Source organism: Lethenteron reissneri, chromosome 65, assembly GCF_015708825.2.
Source record: "Lethenteron reissneri isolate LAM-NWPU_2019-01 chromosome 65, ASM1570882v1, whole genome shotgun sequence".
NCBI lineage: Eukaryota > Metazoa > Chordata > Hyperoartia > Petromyzontiformes > Petromyzontidae > Lethenteron > Lethenteron reissneri.
Genome location: NC_083843.1, coordinates 2833691 through 2855281, shown reverse-complemented (window position 1 = coordinate 2855281; position 21591 = coordinate 2833691). Strand labels below are relative to the sequence as shown.

The 21591-nt window shown below is 51.3% G+C and overlaps 1 protein-coding gene across 1 annotated transcript; it reads right to left on the bottom strand.

Moving 5' to 3' along the window:
• Nucleotides 1–4815: 4815 nt before the first annotated feature.
• LOC133359725 (E3 ubiquitin/ISG15 ligase TRIM25-like) lies at nt 4816–21358 on the bottom strand. Its single transcript, XM_061578248.1, has 6 exons — nt 20788–21358; nt 19989–20084; nt 11580–11813; nt 9108–9130; nt 7748–7863; nt 4816–5399 (listed from the first exon to the last, which is right to left on the bottom strand). The coding sequence occupies exons 1-6, from the start codon at nt 21094–21096 to the stop codon at nt 4855–4857; spliced, it is 1323 nt and encodes a 440-aa protein (XP_061434232.1). The 5' UTR covers nt 21097–21358; the 3' UTR covers nt 4816–4854.
• Between the last annotated feature and the right edge of the window lie 233 nt (nt 21359–21591).

The following is a 21591-nucleotide window of genomic DNA, read 5'->3' as shown; positions in this document are numbered from 1 at the left end:
CCTGCTGGTCGGCGTTGCTTCCCCCCAGCCGGAGGAGGGAAGCCGCCCAGTGGAACACCTGATGGAGGCCCTGCGAGAAGCCCGAGGCCGAGCATACCCGCAAGGGGAAGCCGCGCATCGGCAACAAGAACAGGGCGCCCGACCCTGCATGAAACCCCCCTTATTCCTAACCGCGTCGGGGCCGGGCAGGTGGGGAAACTGACGACCTACTGGCGAGGACCCTGGACCGTGGTGCGGCAGATCTCCCCCTGGACGGTACTAACCTATGGCGGGGAGAGGGGTCGAGAGACGGTGGTCAACGTCCGCCGCTTAAAACCATGGAAAGCGGCCCCGGCGCGAGAGAATCCCGGGGTACCCGCACCCCCCGTGTTTGGGGGCCTCGCACGCTACATGGGCCCCGCCAGATGCCCCGATCCAGTCAGGAGACGGCGCGGACGACGGCCCCTAAACCCTTCTGCTGCTGAGTTTGTGCCCCAGCCCACAGGTGCCGGAGGACGGGGAGAGCCGCTGGAGTGGAGGAGGAGGCCGCCGCAGGAGCTACAGAGGACGGAGCCGCCTGCCCCGAGACCAGCCACGAGGTCTGGACGGATCCCCCGGACCCCGCAGCATTTTCTCGTGGACGCGGCCCAAGCAAGGTGCTCCAGTCAACCCGAGACGGGGACCAGCACCTCGGGGGGCTATGTGATGCCGCCGCCACGAAGCCGTTCAGCAGGCGCCCCACCCCGACCTCGCCACCACCAAGTGACGGAGCCGACCCCCGCGTCCCCCTCACCTCACATAAACACACCCACACGCATTCCCCCCCCCCCCCATAGAGCTCCGAGGGGAAGTCACCTGGCCGACCGGTTTTTATCCGAGAAGCCCTTATCGGGATTAACTTTCACGGTTTCCTGCGGCTAGGAAATTGGACGACCTGCCCGACGCTACTTCGCACCGCGGTGCTGTGACCGGCATTAAGATTGCATGGTCGCGGCGAGGGGCCACTCGGCCACCGCGGTTGAAACGCACCCCACACACAAGCGTATCGACGGGGCAGGCAGAGGGACATAAGGAGGAGCATTATTAGAATAAGCGCCGCGCATAAGCATTGTTATGGAGGAGCATAATTAGAATAAGTTCCGCAACACGCAGCGCATCTTATTAGCATAGCAAAGGCGCCCCGGAACCGCCGCACGCGCCCTGACTGGCGCGCGCCCATTGTTAAAGAAAAACTGGGAGTGCATAACCACAGGCGGGGCGGCATCTCTTTGATGTAGGGACGATAAAAGGGGGGCGCAAACGGGTAGATATCCCTCTCACTCCAAGAAGCCAGCGATCAAGGCGGCTCCCAGCTCTGCCCTCCGGACGTCCATGCGACGTGCCCAGACGAGCAGCGAGGAGATTCCACGGGACACCGGGTACTTCGAACCATGAGTAAGAAGGTTCATTAGTATCATAAGCCGATAAATATGGAATAGGTCCAGGGGTAGTAGAATAGGCCAGCCTCGTCGATTCATACTGATTTAACATCAATTCCCAGGTATCCGAGAATAAACCATTAATAACCCAGCGCAGCCTCGAGTGGTCTTACGAGTAGGTGTCGCGTGTGGAGCTGTGTGTGGGTGTGGGCGTACGTTCGCTACATGTCTGATACAGGTGCGCATTGGTAACGTGGTTATTCGACGTGGAGGAGAGTGCTGCACCGGGCTGTAGACGGGCACACGCTCGCGGCGTGCGAGAGCTGTACGTAGCGGTGTAGAAAGGGGGAGTATGGCGTTTGATTGATGATGCTGTGCGTACGTATGCTCGCAGCGTGGGAGTGCTGCGCGAGGCTGTATAAGTAGGGGGCGTCGCTTACGAATGCCGGCGAAACCCTAGCGGGTATTAGGGCGGTGCGGTAACGCAAACGGAATCGGGGATGCAGGCGGAGGAGACCCCGGGGGCCAACGGCCCCCACAACTACAACGTTGACGATTTGAGTTCCGTGACGTTCCGCTGGTGACTACAACAACAATCAGCTGCATCGGGCGATTTGCCAGGCAAAGCCCACTGAGCTATGCAGCTCTTTTATAGTTTTACACACAGAAGCGACCTCGCCACACGTAGAAATGTATTGCAGCCAAATACTCATAATTCTAAATGTGGAGGTTAAACCTGAGAAACATCCACGTAACCACAGGGAGAGAGAGAGACACGGAAACTCCGAATATACAGCAGCCGTCAGGGTTGGGATCGAACCCACGACCTCCTGTACACCAGGCGAGGTAGTTAACATCTCCTAGTCATCGTGGCACTTTGATGTGGAATGATGCTCTGAGCCTCGTGTCAGTGTCTCGTGAACCAAGATACTTCTCATCCTATTGTCACCCTTTAGTTGGCTGTCGGTTTCCTGAACAGAAAAAAATAATCGCATGTTAACTTCTGAAGATCATGAAACATAAAGGAGGAGGGGGGAGGATGGGGAGGATGGGGAGGAGGGGGGGTAGGCGGAGGGGGGGAGGAGGAGGGGGCGACACTCTGTCAGTGTAACGATGACGGTGGAATGCAATCACCGAGCACGCTTCACGACCATCTTGATGAACACCGCGCGATGGAGCCCGGCTTGTGACGAAGCCTTTTGAAGGCGAGGGTCACGCTAGGGGCTGAGAGGTGGTCAGATGGCGCCACATGGAGCAGGAAGGGGAGAGAGAGAGGGGAGACACTCTATTCCACACAAACTGAATAGATCTCCATTATGAGGGGCTGGTGACCGATCTTGTGTAGGTAATGTGTGAAATATATGAACATATAATAATTTTTTGCTAATTACAATTCGGCATCACCCAAAGATTATTCCTCAGATTTGTGTTTTTTTTGGACTCTGCCCCAAGCGGTTCCAATGGAGGATCACGCAACAACATTGGTGATGGTTGTTGTGGTGGTGGTTATTGTAGTACTTGTGGTGGTTGTTGCGCTGGTGGTTGTGGTGGTTGTTGTTGTGTTGGTTGTGGTGGTTGTGGCGGAGGTTGTGGTGGTTGTTGTAGCGGTGGTGGTTGTGGTGGTTGTGGTGGTTGTTGTAGCGGTGGTGGTTGTGGTGGTTGTGATGGTTGTGGTGGTTGTTTTGGTCATAGTTGTGGTGGTTGTAGTGGTGGTAGGTGTGGTGGTTGTTGTGGTTATTGTGGTGATGGTGATTGCTGTTGTGGTGGTGATTGTTGTGGTGGTGGCTGTTGTGGTTATTGTGCTAGTGGTTGTGGTGGTGGTTTTTGTGGTGATGGTTGTTTTGGTGGTGGTTGTTGTGGTTGTGGTGGTGATTGTTTTTGTGGAGGTTGTTGTGGTTTTGGTGGTGCTTGTGGTTGTGGTGGTGGTGTTGGTAGTTGTGGTGGCCATTGTTATTGCGCTGGTGGTTGTGATGATTGTTGTAGTGATTGTTGTTGTGTTGGTTGTGGTGGTGGTTGTGATTGTTGTGGTGGTGGTGGTTGTGGTCATTTTTGTGGTGGTAGTGATGGTGGTTGTTGTGGTGGTGATGGTTGCTGCGGTGATGGTTGTTGTGATGGTGGTGGTTGTTGCTGTGGTGGTGATGGGTGTTGTGGTTGTTATGGTGGTGGTGGTTGTAGTTGTTGTGGTCGTTGTTGTGGTGGTGGTTGTGGTAGTGGTGGTTGCTGTTGTTGTTGTTGCTGCTCCACCGCCTTCTCCTGATAAGCACCAGGGCCACGTGGCGCCCTCGCGGGGAGTTCCCAGCAGCGTCAGTGGTGATCCACCAACCCGGCAACCCCCCCCCCTCACAGTGCTGGGTCACAGCGAGGCTGCAGGGTGCCCCTCAGGGCCTCTGTTTGTTTTTGTTGTCGCCAACGCGGTGACGTGGTGACGTCACAGCGCGGGACTCCCCCAGTGGCGGGAACCCAGAACGTCAGAATCTGTGTTTGTAGTGCAGGAGGAATCCGATGAGCTGTGAAGCTCTTTGTGTTCACAGATGGTGCAGTGGTGAGGGGCGGGCGTGGGGGGGAGCGAGTGGAGCGGTGGGGGGAGAGGTGACCTGGTGACGTCACTGCGTTGGGGGAGCGTGAGTGGTGACGTCACCACGTTCGGGGAGCGTGCGTGGTGACGTCACCACGTTGGTGGGGAACGTGCGTGGTGACGTCACCACGTTTGGGGAGCGTACGTGGTGACGTCACCGCGTTGGAGGAGCGTGCGTGGTCACGTCACCACGTCCATGACGCAGCAGCAGATGACTTTAACAGCTCGGACATTTTTGGCGCCTTTTGTTTTTGTTGACGTCTCTTTATTTGTTTATTAATTTGTTGATTTCATATACTTGGCAGTGGCTATGTAGGGGATTTGCTCCTCGTGTTTAATTAATGAACAGCGTTGCGGGATGCAGTGAGTACGAATGACGCTGTACACAACCACATTGTTTTTGTTGTTGTTTGTGTTCTGTATTTTTAATGTAGAATAGACGATACAAGCGTGACATTACCATTGCCGTACGCGCACATTTATACTTTTAAAAATTAACAATATTATTGTTTTGACTTAACTTTTATTTTTAATAATATTATTGTTGCTGCTGTATCTCTCCCACATCCCATGACACCACCAGTGTATAAACACATCCCAGTTCACCATTGCTAATCACTGCACCCCAACACTACAGTCACACTCCTCTGGCAGGGTGAATACATCCACGTTGGCTTCACACACACACAGAGCGGTACCTATGTTATCCCCCCTCCCCCTACCCATAAAGATTGTGAGGATTGTTTACGCTCAGCCCCCCCCCCCCTGTTGTGATGGAGAGCCACGCAGCCCCTAGCCACCGACAGCCACCAGCCAGTCACGAGCGTTGCGAGCGCCGTGTGTCGTAGCGTCTGCCCTCTGCGCTGTTCATGTTCACCTCTCTCAGGACGCACCACTCAGATCCACAATCCTCACTGAGTCATCATCATTCCACACTGCCAGCCCAGGATGTAGGGGCTGAGTGAAAGTTTTATTAAACGAGTGCAACGGCGCCATGGAGTCGGCGCTGTAAAACGACAGCAGCCCCGCGTCCCAGTCCAGGTGGACCCCGACTCTCCGCGGAGGCTGCGGCACCGACAGTGACGTCTCTACCCCGCCATGCCACACTGAGAAGCTGTCGCCATTTTTCCGTAGACACCAGGAGACGTCGCTCCCTCCCAGGCAGCACTCAGCACCAGTCCCTCTCCGTGGGATCGTCCCGTACGCGACTCCAACCCGACACAGCCCCGCGCTCCCCACGTCCACCTCCCAGTAGTGCTGAGCCGACGAGAAGCTCTCAGAGCACAGGGCTTGTGGCCGGTACTCAAAGCGGTGTGGGTGATGGGGGCGACCCTGGGGGACACCGCTCAGCGTCACCGTCCTGAGATCCGAGGAAATCTGGAGGTCGTCGTGGGCTGAATTTGTGTCCAGAGTCGGTGAGCGTCCATCTGTGGTGAGTAATAGTGTACACATACGAATATCGTTAGTATAAATGTACACATACTGTATAATTACTAACAGTTCTACACTAACTTGACTATGTGTGTGTGTAGTGGTAGTGTAGAGTGGTGATGATGTTAGCACCACGATGTGAACGCCACTCTCACACCCACGCACAGACATTGTGTGTCACAGCCTCGCACACTCTCACATCCACACACAGACATTGTGTGTCACAGCCTCGCACACTCTCACACCCACACACAGACATTGTGTGACACTCCGCTGCTGGATGAGCGCCTCCCCACGCCGTGCATGTCCTGGGGGGGTTAAATGACCATACTTCACCGCTCTCGTTGGTGTTCATTGGCGATGGAGGGGATCGTGAACGTAGAACCGTACAGGTACAGTACAACAATGGTTCACGCTGCGCTGCCCTCTGCTGCCCACCCCTTCACAACACTAGTAGCGAATATTTGGCTGCTTCTATAAATGTCCACACGGTGACGATCTCAGCCACTTGGTTGAGCTGTCATTTGTGGTGTCCAGGTCGCTTCTGGACAAGAGCTAGACAGCTCAGTGGGGCCTTGTCTGGTTGAATAAAATAAGTTCAGTCTATTGGTCTCCATGTATCTCTATTAGTCCTTTTGTATCTTTATGGTTCTCACTGTATCTATATGGGTCTCAATTTATCTCCATGGGTCTATGTATATTTGACTGCTGATATAAATGTCCATGTGATGACGGTAATGAAGTCAGCCGTTTGGTTGAGCTATCATTTGTGACGGTCAGCTCGCTTCTGAACAAGAGCTGCTTAGCTCAGTGGGGTCCTGCACCTGGTCAAATAAAAATTGGTTAAATAAGTGGGTCAGAGAGCCCCGCGGCCTATAGCACCTGCTATGCACGGTGGTCACCCATCTCCTCACTAACCAAGCTCAACGCTGCTTAACCAGAAATAGAATTCACGTGCAGTGCGTAAGCCGCTGTTCCACCGCTCCCCCAGTGTGTATACTAACTGTTAAACTTATAAACTAGTGGGTGAATGAGTGGGGGTTTAGGTAGGTGAATGAATGGGTGAGTGGGGGTGTGCGTAGGTGAGTGAGTGGGTGAATGAGTGGGTAAGTAGGTGAGTGGTTGAGTAGGTGAGTGGGTGGGTGAGTGAGGTAATAAAAGTGTGAGAGAGTGAGGTGGGGGAGTAAGAGTGTGAGTGGGTGAGTTATTGAGTGAGTGAGGTAGTGAGAGTGTGTATGACTGTTTAGCCTGGGATGTATTTTGACCGTTAATCCCAAAGCTGCCTTAATCCATCTCTCTGAACCTCGTGTAGCGATGCACGGTGTTGGCTACGTGCGGACAATCTCGCTGCAGTGATCCACTCCGCTGTGACTTGAGTGAGAGTGATCTCGTGCTGGAGCAGTGGGTGCACCAGCAGTTGTTGTTCACTCGTGTCGCTGTGAACCGAGCGACCTCAGTTTGATTACCAGTGATCCACTCCGCTGTGACTTGAGTGAGAGTGATCTCGTGCTGGAGCAGTGGGTGCACCAGCAGTTGTTGTTGTTCACTCGTGTCGCTGTGAACCGAGCGACCTCAGTTTGATTACCGGCTGTGGCTAACAATGGGGCCGAGCAGCATCAAAACTGGTACTTGTCCTATCCATTCACAAAAACACAGACACACAGTGGCCACCGTGGTGAAGTATGGTCAAGCAACCTCCATATTCGCCACGCTATGGGAGGCCTTCATCCAGCGATGGATTGACAAAGGGCTGTAAATGAGGATCTTACACTGAAACTCTGAGACCCAGTCAATCATTTAAATTCCGTTGTACTTTTTAAAGTCCTGGTTGTGAAGGCTGCATTCGCGATAATTAAACAGTTGTAATATCCATCCTACAGTTCGTTTTATGTTAACAGTTTAATCTCAATTTGCCGGCAGTGATCATATGGCTCACTTCATCTTACTTCTCACCTAGCAGCCACTTTCGTTAACCAATAGTGAACCCACTGCACCCACGGGTGATGGTCAGCGTCTAAATGAGCGTGACAGGACTGGAACGTGTTTCGTCTGTAGCTTGAAAGTCGCCCTTTTGCTCTCAAGAAACGCACTGTCACGTTGCTGTTGTTGTTTGCAGCTCTGGATGAGTGACACCCTTTGTGTTGTTAGCGATATTTCACCCTTCACCTCGGGGCCCGTATCATGGCCTGAATGTATGCAGGTCTCCCTTGCCAAAGGGGTCACGCTGCATTAATGCACTCAAGCCTGGGTAAAACAAAGGACGCCCTCTAAATGGGTTGGATTTGTCGGCAATCCGGAGTCTGTAATGGAGTATAACAAAGATCGTCGTGGCAGAGCGACGTACCGAGAAAAGCCAGAAGTTTGGTTTGGACGCCGCCCACTGAGATGACTTTTGCGAGGTTCAGACCGTGGGAGACGGGGTCTGGGTCATCCTGAGTCTCCTGGGAGACAGAGCTCCTCCTGCACTCACAGCACAGGAACACATAGAGTCTAATGAGGATCCACGTCTCTCTACACACAGCACAGGACACACAGAGTCTAATTGATGGTCCATGTCTCTCTACACACAGCATGAGACAGAGTCTAATGAGGGTTCATGTCTCTCTACACATGGACAACACAGGCAGCCCTCGACTTGCGGACGCCGGTACTTACAAATCAGCTTCCATGAAATAAAAAAATTACTTTGACTTAAAATACAAACTCGCAGTTGCAAACTGAACCGCAGAACTATTTTGTTCAGAGAAGCGATCCTCTGCCAGGTGCTGGGAGTGTTTGCGTGTGTACGAACATTTGTGTGTGTGTGAAAGTGTGGGGGTACAGCTGGTGCATCTACCAGTCATCTCTATCAGCCAACCCATGGCACCTGGGTCTGTCCCGAGACCTCGTGTCAGCGAGCCTTCCACATTTCACGTGGCCTCAAAGTGCACCTGGCCTGGCACAGGCGCCATGGTAACGTCGCCATCACTTAGTGGTGAATGGCGGGTATTGGTGTGGGGAGCGGTAGTGTCACGTTGAGTGCGCTGTGCTAAGAAAGCGGCGATCCGAGTTCGATTTTTGCTCACGCCAACACCAGTACCTAGTGTGGTGCGTAAACATTGCCATTGGGGAGACAAACGCAGCGGGCCGTGATGCTGGCCACCCACCCCCTCGTGTGCCACAATGGCGGCCATCTTGGGCACTGCTCGCTGAGAGAACTTGCCCCAAACAGCCTGTTAAGGCTACACGGGGGATTGTTGTCGTTGGGGTGTCTTTGTATTTGCATGCGTGCCGCGTTTGTTGTGGTGACTAATTGCCCCCCTTCCGACTAGAGGCCAGCATCAATGCAAGTGAACATTAATTTAGTTTTCTATTTATTTTATTTTATGTTTAATTTACTATACAGTAATTTTTTTACATTGTTAGATGCAAATGTACAACATTTCTTCTTTATTATGAGTTTAACAATGCTTCCCTCTTTGTTGAACCATAACACATTTTATAACCGTGTCAGCATTTAAATACGGTGCATTATTTTCCGACTTACGAACGAGTCTCAGGAACAAACTACGTGCGTAACCCGAGGACTGCCCGTACGGGATACAAGAGACTATATGGGTTCCAACTGCATAATGGGGTTTATTAGGAATCACATCACGACCGTTCAATTATTTGTCCACCAGATGGCAGACAAAGCTCGAGTTTGAGTCTGGGTTGGTACTGACCTGAGACTCTCATGCAGAGGATCCTGAAAAACACAAACCCGCGTTTCACATTAACATTGACATCTTAAACAGATGCCCCACCTCCACACAGGCGCCTGCTGTTTACAGTGGAGCGTGACATCAGGGAATTAACAAATACCTGCACACTGAGAATGGTGAAAAACAGGGTTAGTTTAACTGGACACGGACGGACGTCTAAAAATGACGAAACCGCTCTTTACAGGTCTAGTCCAGCACCTACATGAGTGGTTTAATAACGCGCAACAACTCGTGTGTTTAACTCTGAATAAAGTGAACTTCTTAATTTTTTAGCAGGTAAATCCCACTGAGCTATGTCACTCTTTTTTCAGAAGCAACCTGGCTATCACAAATTACAGCTCAACGAATTAGCTTATCACGTGGAAATTTATAGTGGCTGCCTAATTCTCTGAATGTGTGATGTTGATTATGAATGTGTAAGAAAAAATCAGAGAGAGAAAAAAAAGGCAAACTCTAAATATACAGCAGGCTTCGTCAGGGTCGTGGTCAAACCCACGACCTCCTGCATAGCAGGCGAGGTAAATAGTGATGTACTAGACAAGTCCAGGTCTGAATGTCACACAGAAATATAAGCGCGTCTATTTCTGGACACCGCCACTTGCTCCCAGATCGAAAATCAATTAAATAAGTTTGCCAACAATGTCAACATCTCACAGGGCGGTGTGTCTCTGCTGGTTGATGATAAACCCTCTGATAAACCAAGGCTATGAGTATAAACTATAAACATAGTTTTTTATACCTTACCAGTTAAGGCCCACTGAGCTATATAGCTCTGATTCAGAAGTAACCTTGCCACAAATGATAACTCAAGAAAGTGGCTTATCGTGTGGAAATTTATAGCTGCAAAAAACTCTAAATCCATGCCTCCACGAGAAGAGAGGCGCAAACTCCAAATTTACAGCAGACGTCAGGGTTGTTATCGAACCCACAACCTCCTGCATATGTGATGCCGCCGCCGCGAAGCCGCTCGGCGGGCGCCCCATCTACGACCTCGCCACCACCAAGCGACGGGGCCGACCCCGCTTCCCCCTCAGCGCTCCCCACATAAACACACCCTCACATAATTCCCCCCCCCCCATAGAGCTCCGAGGGGAGGTCCCCTGGCTGGCAGGTTTTCACCCGAAAGCCCTCGTAGGGATAATCTTCACGGTTTCCTGCGGCCAGGGAATTGGACCTTCCCCGATGCTAATTCGCACCGCGGCGCTGTGACCGGCGTTAAGATTGCATGGTCACGGCAGGGGGCTGCCCAGCCACCGCGGTTGAAACGCACCCCCCACACACGTATCGGCGAAGCAGGCAGGGGCCCACAACCACGAACTAAGGGGAAGCCAGAGGGGGGGGGGGGCGGCTGATTGGCGTGGCGGTGTGCTCGGGAACCGCCGGCGCGCCGCAGCACGCGGCGAGCCTTGTTACAACAAGCCGCAGCTGATTGACATAATAAAGGCGCCCGGGGGCCGCCGTCCACGCGCCACGGTCAGCGCGCGCCCATTGTTAAGGAAATCGGGAATGCGGCTTGAACGAGTACGGCGACCTGATTGGCCGAGAGGGCCCCCAGGTCGGAGGTCTTTGATGTAGGAACGATAAAAGGGGGGCGCAGACAGGTAGAGTTCCTCTTGCTCGAAAGTCAGCCCACGGGAAGGTCTCCAGCCCGGCCGCCCGAACATCCGTGTGACGCGTCGAGGTGCGCAGTAAGGACGAGATCAACGGAACGCCGTGAGCATCTAACCGTGAGTAAGGGGAAAGGGAGTTTTGGGATAGAGGCTAGAGGAACCAGAACCGCTTAGAACCAGTCAAATCGGATAAATCAGGTACAGACCCTGGGACGTTAGCGTAGACCTGCCTCGCCGATCAATACGGACCCAACAGTAAAGCGCAGTCGCCGATAATAAATCACTAAATAACACAGCGCAGCCTCGTGTGGTTTTACGAGTGGGTGAAAGCGCGTGGTGCTGTGTGTAGGTGTGTGCGCTCGTAGCGTGGGTGGTCGGTGCGTCCACGGGTACCCGCTCCGTCTGTCGCCGCGGAGACTTGTGCGGTGTGAGGGTTCACACCCACCGTAAACCCCTGTTCCGCGGACCCTTTAAACGAGCGTTCTCGCCCGCTCACGGAGGCCGCGTGGGTGCGAGCAGCGTCATTCGCCCTCCGACCCCTGACCCCCGTTCAGAGCGTGTGATTGGCGGAGAGGCAACGCAGTGTTTACAGTTGAACGGGAGCGGGCGACGAGCGGAGGGGTAGACCAGGGAGGGGAGCCGTCGGGCGATGAGCCCAGCGGCAGCAGCTGGTCCCAGACCAGCGAGGGGTCGGCAAACGGCGGAACCCCTGCCGTCGGCACGCAGCAGCGAGAGACCTCGGGGGCCAGCGGCCCCAACACATACCAGGCGAGGTACTTAATATATCCTAGCCACCACGGCGAGTGAATGGAGGTGGTGCCACCTGCAGGAAGGAGAGCGGGTCCTGCACGGCGAGGGCGGCGAGCAGCTGGTTGATCTCCTGCTCCAGGCCGCGTGCTGTGCTCTCGTAGTGAGCGATGTCCGCCTGGATGCGGGACAGCACGGAGCGGCCCTCCTCGTCCACGCGCTCCAGCGCCTCCCTCTCCTCCTCCATCAGCTGCTCCCTCCGGCACTCAAACTCTCGGCTGATCCGTGCCTTGGTCCCACGCAGAGACTCCTACACAGACAGTGCCGAGTTGTTGAGTCACCTGTTAGGTAACGACGCAATGTGGCGTCGTACAGGCAATGATTGTTACCATACTTCGATTATGTACATGGAGGTGGGCGGCGTGTGCATTGGGAGCTCGTGAACATATATAGCACAGGGAGAATGGGATATAAGGGGAAAATATCCTAGGCAAAGGTAGTATAGGAAATACTTCTGTCTGTAGCTACAAATTGCTGAGTGTCTAGGTAGGGAAAATGAAATACATCTCTATGGCTATCATTCGCATCTGTCTATCTGTCCATCCCACTCTGGATCAACCAAATGATGCGTCGGAAGGAAACACGAATTAAACCGAAACAATTCACTTGCCGAGGACATTCCCAAGAAATTGTCAAAGGTCTGTGAATATATAGAACAAATACACATCGCATTGCTCTATGGTTTTAAATGAAAATGTGCTGAAAGAGACAAACAATGCTGATTTCGATGGCAATACTGACGTCCACTCTCCCTTGCACTCAGGCTAAGTTGGTGTGGTTCAGATTTGGGGGAGCCAGAAAGGAGGAATCGCATTCTTCCATGGCAAGCATCGTGGTTGTGATCAATAAAGGAATTGACAGGGCAAGTCGCCAACTCACCGTGCAGCGTGGATCGATCCCGTCCCCCCTGAAACCAAACTGCTGTCATGTTGTAAGTTGCGTCGTAAATACATTTTCTGTGTCATTCAGTGGTGGCCTTATACAGGTAGGAACAACAGTTCCACATTGCCCACCAGGGATTATTTGTCTGTCGTGCATATTATTCGCTGCGTTAACTCTCCCATGCCACTGGAGGGCATCTTGGTGCCAGTTTTCCTTTCCTACCCCACCACTTCTGTGCTCTCTCCCTCCCCCGCCGATGCTGCTTCAAGCAATGGCGAATAGGCTTCAACGTAAATATTAAGAGTCTTCATATTAAGAGTCTTCAAGGCGGTACGTGACTCCACAGACATTTGCTTTATCACTAAAAGCACCATGAGTATATTGATCAGCTTTTCTCTCATATCTCTTGACGCAGAGTAAGCTGCCTATGCACATATAATATATTATTGTAAGTTAGGGTACTGGTGAAGCGTACTCAGTGTTTTGTATCTCCTGTACTTTTCTTATCGATTTTCTACCGTTTGCTTATGGAATATTGTATCGATTCTTAAGTCATGGAATCTATAATCCTCCACTTTTTGAGTGCTTGATCAACTTCTTGGCGCATGGGACGCATTTTCACATACACATGTTGCAATGTCATTGTTCAGATCATTATAGATACAATATAAACAATATAATAAACGTACAGCACTTGGTCAAGCCACTGCTAGATGAACTACGCCATGTTAGTCTTATTTTTTATTCATACAGTTATTTTATGGTTACTTTATCCTCAATGCAACATTGTGAAAATGCAAATTGAGTTTTAATTAGGCTTGGGCAAGACACACGTCGTGGCTAAATATGATAATAGCAAGTGGACAGAACTCGGGATGGAATGTAAGCCGAAGGAGAAAACACGCCTGAGAGAAACACATTCCTGCGGAGGGAGCTGGAAGGAACGTTGGGTTGCTCGGTCAATGGCCAGGGTCAACGGCGGCGTGGTGTACTCCGCAAATATACCCGACTGTGAGGGCGGGCACAAGCCAGCGTGAGTAGGTTAAACGTTGAGTTTTATAAGGGCACCACGGGGTGACCAGCCCCTCCCCACCCAGCCCCACCCCTCCCACCCCCCACCCTGCCCCTCCCCATCCTCCCCACCCAGCCTCTCCCCACCCTCCCCACCCAGCCCCTCCCCACCCTCCCCACCCAGCCCCTCCCTCCCCACCCAGCCCCTCCCTCCCCACCCAGCCCCTCCCTACACGACGGACACAATAATCCCCTGTGTGCTGGTGTAACCAGGAGGTTCCTACCAGTAATAGAATAAATTAACATTGAACTTCACTTTACCTGTAGTAAGGAGAGTGGATGGCTTGAGTGGAAGGTGGTGAGGAGGGGAGGAGGTGTCAGTGTTGCTTGGAAGGGGAATCCCCCTCCATAAAAACGTTGGGTAACTGCCCTTCTGGGGTTCTTTCTTTTCTTTGCCCATTTTCTAGCACTAACTGATTCACTTGAGGGCCTTTTTACTAAAAACTGATCAAGAGAGGATTGTTTCTGCCTCCGTTTTAAGATGTTTCTGAAATGATTCAATGCATTATCATTATTAAAATCGCCTGCTCTGCTGGCTACTGACTTATCTGGATGATTTTCTACAAAAGTTAACAGAACGATGTTTTGCGGGTCTGCACTGGGCGAGAGCTATGCGTAAAATGGGTCAATCGTCTTTGTTTCGGTCGCCCTGGCTACGTGTCTCGGCCCATACAGGTTCTTTCAACTTGTTCGACCTCCGAAATTTTGTTCGATGTCCGGAGCAAAAAATGTTCGAAAATTTAGTTCGATCACCGAATTGTTCGAGTTCTGGGGCGTTCGATCTCCGAGGTTCTACTGTAGAGTAAATGTGTATTCCAAGATTTGACCACAACAAACAGAGGAATCAAGTGAAGTAAAACCGTTGAAAAATATTAAAGGGCAGAAATTACTCCATCGAGAAAACAACATTTTCATTCAAACCCAGTACACATGCAACGTTGAGACAACGTTGGCATTTGGTTAACATAGATGAACACACACAGTGTGGTTAACATAGGTGTAAACACACAGTGTGGTTAACATAGGTGTACACACACACAGCGTGGTTAACATAGGTGTACACACACAGTGTGGTTAACATAGGTGTACACACACACACTGTGTGGTTAACATAGGTGTACACACACACAGTGTGGTTAACATAGGTGTACACACACACAGCGTGGTTAACATAGGTGTACACACACAGTGTAGTTAACATAGGTGTACACACACACACAGAGCATAGTTAACATATGTGTACACACACACAGTGTGGTTAACATAGGTGTACACACACACAGCGTGGTTAACATAGGTGTACACACACACACTGTGTGGTTAACATAGGTGTACACACACACAGTGTGGTTAACATAGGTGTACACACACACAGCGTGGTTAACATAGGTGTACACACACAGTGTAGTTAACATAGGTGTACACACACACACAGAGCATAGTTAACATATGTGTACACACACACAGTGTGGTTAACATAGGTGTACACACACACAGCGTGGTTAACATAGGTGTACACACACAGTGTAGTTAACATAGGTGTACACACACACACAGAGCATAGTTAACATAGGTGTACACACACACAGTGTGGTTAACATAGGTGTACACACACAATGTAGTTAACATAGGTGTACACACACAATGTAGTTAACATAGGTGTACACACACACAGAGCATAGTTAACATAGGTATACACACACACAGAACATAGTTAACATAGGTGTACACACACACACAGCGTGGTTAACATAGGTGTACACACACACGCGCCGTTGGCTTCCCCACAAAGCGGTACCTATTTTATCGGCCCAGGAGGAATGGTATGGGTTTATTTCAAAACAGGAACCGCACCTCGTATAGCAGCAGCTCCCAAGGTCGGTAGTTGATAGAGCACACGTGTGTAGAGTGCCCTGTGCAGAAATGTGTACAGTGCTCAACTAAATGTTTTATATGGACCGGGCAGGGCCCACTGAGCTGTATACGATTCCGAAGTGACCTTGCCTCGAATGATGGCTCAACGAATTGGCGGCTTAAATGTAGAGATTGAGTGCCGTGGCCGCCTTCTCCACCCAGCCCCTCCCTCCCCACCCAGCCCCTCCCCACCCTCCCCTCTCCACCCAGCCCCACCCACCCCTCCCATATTTGAAATGCACGACAGACAAAATAATCCCCTGTGGGCTGGTGTAACCAGACGTTCCTACCAGTATAACCACCACAGAGATGAAGCAATGAGATAATTTTATGCGCAGGAGCTGGGTGGATCGCAGGATCATGAGGAATGGTGACAATATTGGGGAACCTTTTCTCCCAGCAGTCGATTGAGCATAGCTGATGATGATGATGAACATTGGCATGTAATGTACATGCATCGAAAATAATCAAATCTCACGTGCATTGTTTATTTGTCAGGAGCATAATCAATTGCAGTTGATGAATATATTTTACGTGCCTACTCAATGCTTTGGGTAGTTGCTAGATTTGTGGGTAAGACACGAGGTTGCCATTTATTAATTTGAAAAAATAATGTTTGATTCCAAGAACACAGGATGAGATGTTACTATCCTTTGTGCAAGCACTTTCAAGAGTTCATGAACAGTGAGCCTGGTGAAATTTGGGGAGCGCATCGTCAGTAGTGTACCTTTGGTTCCTAGGGTGTTTCGGCCTTTCACACTATACACCCTCCCCAAAGGCGGCCAGCGACAGTGTGATCAATCCTACGCTTGCTTCCCATTCCCAATTAGTCATAGGAGTTGCCTTGTTGTAGATAGCCAACATCCCATGGGACTATGCATGGCAGGGGCGTCCTCCCTGAGTCAAGCATTGTTGACCGCATACCTCCTGGCCCTCTCACTTCGGGGCCCAGCTGGGGTCTTTCCTCTTCATCCAGAGCCACTGACTGCTGCCTTCTGCCGCCTCCGATACAGCTCTGATTGCCGAACGCTGGCTCTGGCCCTTAATTCCCAGGTCTCTAAGCAGTCTGGTTGTAGATGTTGCCACAAAACCTCTGCTGCCCACCTCCACTGGTCGGACTTCTGTGTTTCAGCCATGATGCCGTGCTTCGGCAGCTAGATCGGCATAGCGCAGATGTTTTCGCTCATAAGCCTCATCTACTGAGTCCTCCGAGGGTACTGTGAGCTCAATGATGAAGACCTTGAGCGAACGGGACCAGAGCACAATGTCAGGTCTTAGGGTGGTGGTTGCGATCTCCGGAGGAAACACAAGTTGCCGGCCAATGTCAGCTAGCATTTTCCAATTATTAATAATTCGAACATTATACATACATCGTGAGTGTGAAAAAGGATAATTGATAGTATTTGAATATTATACAGGTAGGAACAACAGGTTCCACACTGCCCACCAGGGATTATTTGTCTGTCTGTCGTGCATATTTGTCTGTCGTGTAATTTGCGCAGTTCAGTGACTGTGACTGTCTTGGCATTTTGCAGTTTGCTTGATTGCAAAAGTTTTCGGGACTGCAGGGTCCCACAGTTCAGTGACTGTGACTGTCTTGGCATATTGCGCAACACCCGAGCGTGGCCAACGACACAGGCACGGCGCACCACACGGGGAAGCACTTGGCATCGCGGACGGTCAACGCGTTCACCGGCGGCCACCAATGGTCCATGCCCTTGATGGTACATGCCCTGCTTGGCGCCACGTCAGAGGTCCAGACGGAAACGTTCCGGTACGTGTTCCCGCACGTAGCTGTCGCCTACGTCGATCGGCAATTGGATCGCGCCATCGACGAGGACGGCGAAAACGACGATCCTCCTGACGTTGACCCACCTGTCGATGACGACCAGTTAGTCGACGAGGCCCTGGACGCCCTGGTGTTCGCTGTTGATCCTGACGATAAGGGCGACGGCAGTGTCGATGGCGAGACGGCGTACAAGCTGCCGTCCGGCGACGTCGTCTTCATGTCACAGGCCGAATCGTACAACTACCGCGGGCCTCACTTTGCCGAATTCTCGGCGCATCATCTCAACGTCGCCCCGCGCGATGCTGATGGTGGCGTCGACACCATCCACATCCCGATCGGACTTATCCAACGCAAGCCGAAGACGATCCGGATCGGCAAGGTCACGGTCGCCTACAAGATGCACGCAGGCGACCTGTCGTTCGCAATCACCACATGGAAATGCGAGGGCGCGACGTTTGCGTACATTATCGCCCTGCTGGAACCGAGTCGCAGCAGCCCGAATCTGTCATTAGAGTTGCTGTAAGTGATGTTCAGCCGCGTGCGGCAGGCGTGTCGATTCCGTTGTTTTCCTTTGGCGCCCTTGTTCCGGAAGGCGCACCTCAAGACGTTGCAGCCGAATATACATTCGACGAAATGGCGAATAGACATTGGCAAAAACGGCATGTGAGCCAGCTCCGACGCCACAAGAGTCTGCTGTGGCAGTGAAGCGGCGGGGGTCCAAACCAAGCCCGCCTCCGCCCGATCCGCTCGTCCTGCGCGGGAAACGGTCGTGGCCAGAGGAACCAGCTCCGACGCCTCTGTGGCGGTGAAGCGGCGACCAAGCCTGCCTCCGCCCGGCGTCACTCCACGTCGTCCGCCCCCCGTCTCGGTCAAACACGTCATCTTCGTTCCGGGGTACGGAAGGCTGTTCCTGAACGACTTCCTCTGCTTACAACCTGGCCAGTGGTTGAACGACACCATTATCAACCTGTTTGGGCAGTTCTACTGCCTGCCGCGAGCGGCAGACGTCCACCTGTTCAACACGTTCCTGTACACAAAGTTCTTGGCGGGCCATCTCGACGACTTTAATTGCATCTTCGATGGCTTGTCTTCCATGCCGGTGTGGATCATACCGATCCACGAGCAGTCGCACTAGCAGATCTTGATCATCGTCAACGCCACGTGCCCACCAAGGTCGACTGCCATGCTGTTAGACTCAATGGCTGCGCGGGGGCAGTCGTGCAACGCCAAGAGCATCACGGCCTTCGCCAGCGCGGTGGAGGCCTAGGTCGTGCGAGCCGAAGCGGCGAGCACGCCGGTGGCGAACGCCACGGTGCTTGTGCCACAGCAACCGAACGGCTACGACTGCGGCGTCTACGCCCTGCTCAACATCATGCACCTGGTGAACGATTACGACAGCATCGTGGCCGTTCAAGGACCAGGTCAGGTGGATTGGCAAGCGTGTTACACGCAGGAGGCGGCGTCACAGTACAGACGCGACCAGCTGCAGCAGCTGCATGAACTTAAAGACCTACATCAGCAATAAATCAAGAATCATCATCAGATGCAATAGTAACAGCTACAACCTCCAACACGACTACGGTATCCAACACGGATCGCACGAATGCGCTGTCCAACCAAGTTCCTACCTGCCCACTCTGAAGGAACGTGTTTTTTACGTCGTAAACATGTGTTGCAAATTAAGCCGTGGTAAACCGGATGTAATGTTTCCCAAATGTTTTAATTAAAATTTCACTGATGTGTAAATATACATAAAAGCAATCGTTTAATTGAAGATTAACGTTTCAGAAATGTTATGCGTTCAAATAAATGGGCTTAAAAAATAAGTCCGGGCAGACAAACAGTTTTATGTCATTGATGTTTTAGATTGAAAGAAGGCAGCCAGCAAGTTGTAATTGCTTGCAATTCACCAATGTTATATCCTGCGCCGATACGTGGGGCAGTGCTCGTCAATGATAAAAGCAAGGGATTGATTAAATACAATTCTTAGGAAAACCATAAGAGGGATTTGTGCGGCTACCGTCTCTCTCTGTGGCGAACGCCACGGTGCTTGTGCCACAGCAACCGAACGGCTACGACTGCGGCGTCTACGCCCTGCTCAACATCATGCACCTGGTGAACGATTACGACAGCATCGTGGCCGTTCAAGGACCAGGTCAGGTGGATTGGCGAGCGTGTTACACGCAGGAGGCGGCGTCACAGTACAGACGCGACCAGCTGCAGCAGCTGCATGAACTTAAAGACCTACATCAGCAATAAATCAAGAATCATCATCAGATGCAATAGTAACAGCTACAACCTCCAACACGACTACGGTATCCAACACGGATCGCACGAATGCGCTGTCCAACCAAGTTCCTACCTGCCCACTCCGAAGGAACGTGTTTTTTACGTCGTAAACATGTGTTGCAAATTGGGCCGTGGTAAACCGGATGTAATGTTTCCCAAATGTTTTAATTAAAATTTCACTGATGTGTAAAAATAAATAAAAGCAATCGTTTAATTGAAGATTAACGTTTCAGAAATGTTATGCGTTCAAATAAATGGGCTTAAAAAATAAGTCCGGGGAGACAAACAGTTTTATGTCATTGATGTTTTAGATTGAAAGAAGGCAGCCAGCAAGTTGTAATTGCTTGCAATTCACCAATGTTATATCCTGCGCCGATACGTGGGGCAGTGCTCGTCAATGATAAAAGCAAGGGATTGATTAAATACAATTCTTAGGAAAAACATAAGAGGGATTTGTGCGGCTACCGTCTCTCTCTGTACCTCCACACGCCGGTAGTCGTCCCTGAGTGTCCGTGTCTGTGAAACCGCTGTGTTCCTCTTCCCCTCTCTCCCCTCCTTCTTGACTCTGAGCTCCTGCTGCGTGTGGGAGATGAATAAATACGCGGTACTCACAATTGCCATTGGTGGATCACTGATTGATCATCATCCCGAATCTCTGATTTGCACGGTTGGCTATGCAAGAAGTTCAACAACATATACACATCTGTTGTCATTATATTTCTGCATACATCTCCATTTATAATTTTACTTTTCCCACGATTGTATCCCGACTGCACTATCCGTGTCGTGTATGGAGATGAAAAATCCAATGGGAACTACCGTGGTGTAATGCAATATTTTGTGAGACAACATCATTGACAAATATCATGTACATTCTAAAATATGTTTTAAGCCTCTTCCAGTGATAGATGTAGTGGTTTCTCACGCCCTACGATACATAGTAACGTTTATCGCTTAATCAAACTAAAATTTTTAATTATCATACAAAATATGATTTGACATGTCAAATGTTGACTGGGCGTTGACGATCAACTGACTAAACTTGAGAATCCGATTTAAACCATCGGTGGCAAACGAGATTCCAAGTCAAGATTTTAGCTTTACCATCTCACTATTTTGACATCTGAGCCACCCTGCCACACCTACCTGGGTATCCCTGTAAAGGGACGTTTGTTCTCAAAAGGAGCTCACCTGGTCGAGGTGAGGGGTCACAACCTACTGATGTGAATCTCTCAGCCTCCTGTAACAATGTAGATTACAACGGAACATCACACTTCACCTGTCTTGTCTGTTGCACTTTTTCCACTGTGATGACTCTGTGCCCGGAGTGGTCTCCAGTGATGGTGCAGCCTGTGCAGACCGGGATCTTATCCTGTTCACAGAAGTACTTCAGCTCCTCTCTGTGCTCCCGGCACCGTCGCTCCTCCAGGTTCGCGATGGGAGCCACCAGGACGTGGTCACTCAGCCTGGGATTCTCTATATGAAGCATCAAATGGGTCGCACAGTACGATGTCTCACATCTCAGACAGGTCTTCACTGCAGGAATCTGGCCGTCCCTGCAGTGGTCACACACGACGGCCGTGGCCATCCCGTCTTCAACTCTGAGCTGCTCTGCCAGGTTGCCGAGGGCCACGTTCCTGCTCAGCTTGGGTCGCACAGGGAAGGTCGCTCGGCACTGCGGGCAGCTGAAGCTGCTCGCCGTCTCCCAGGCGGCATCCAGACACCGCAGGCAGAACGAGTGTCCGCAGCTCAGCGTGGAGGGGCAGACGAACGTGCCCAGGCAGATGGTGCAGCGCAGCTCACTATCCACGCTCTCATTGAGTATCGCGTTCGCCGTGACCCATTGCTTCGCTGGGATTGCTCGCTGTGTGGCTCAGAGAGACACTGGACCAGGACCTCTCTCTTATAGCGATGGTGAAGAAGGAAGTAACATACGTAAAATATTTTTATTGTCGTCATTTACATCTCGTGACACTGCCTGGAATGTTAACCCACGCCCTTGGTGCACAAACGCCAGCTTCAAGGTGAACATGTCTACAGCACACGCCTTGATATGAACAAAATGTATCAAATGGATTTACTC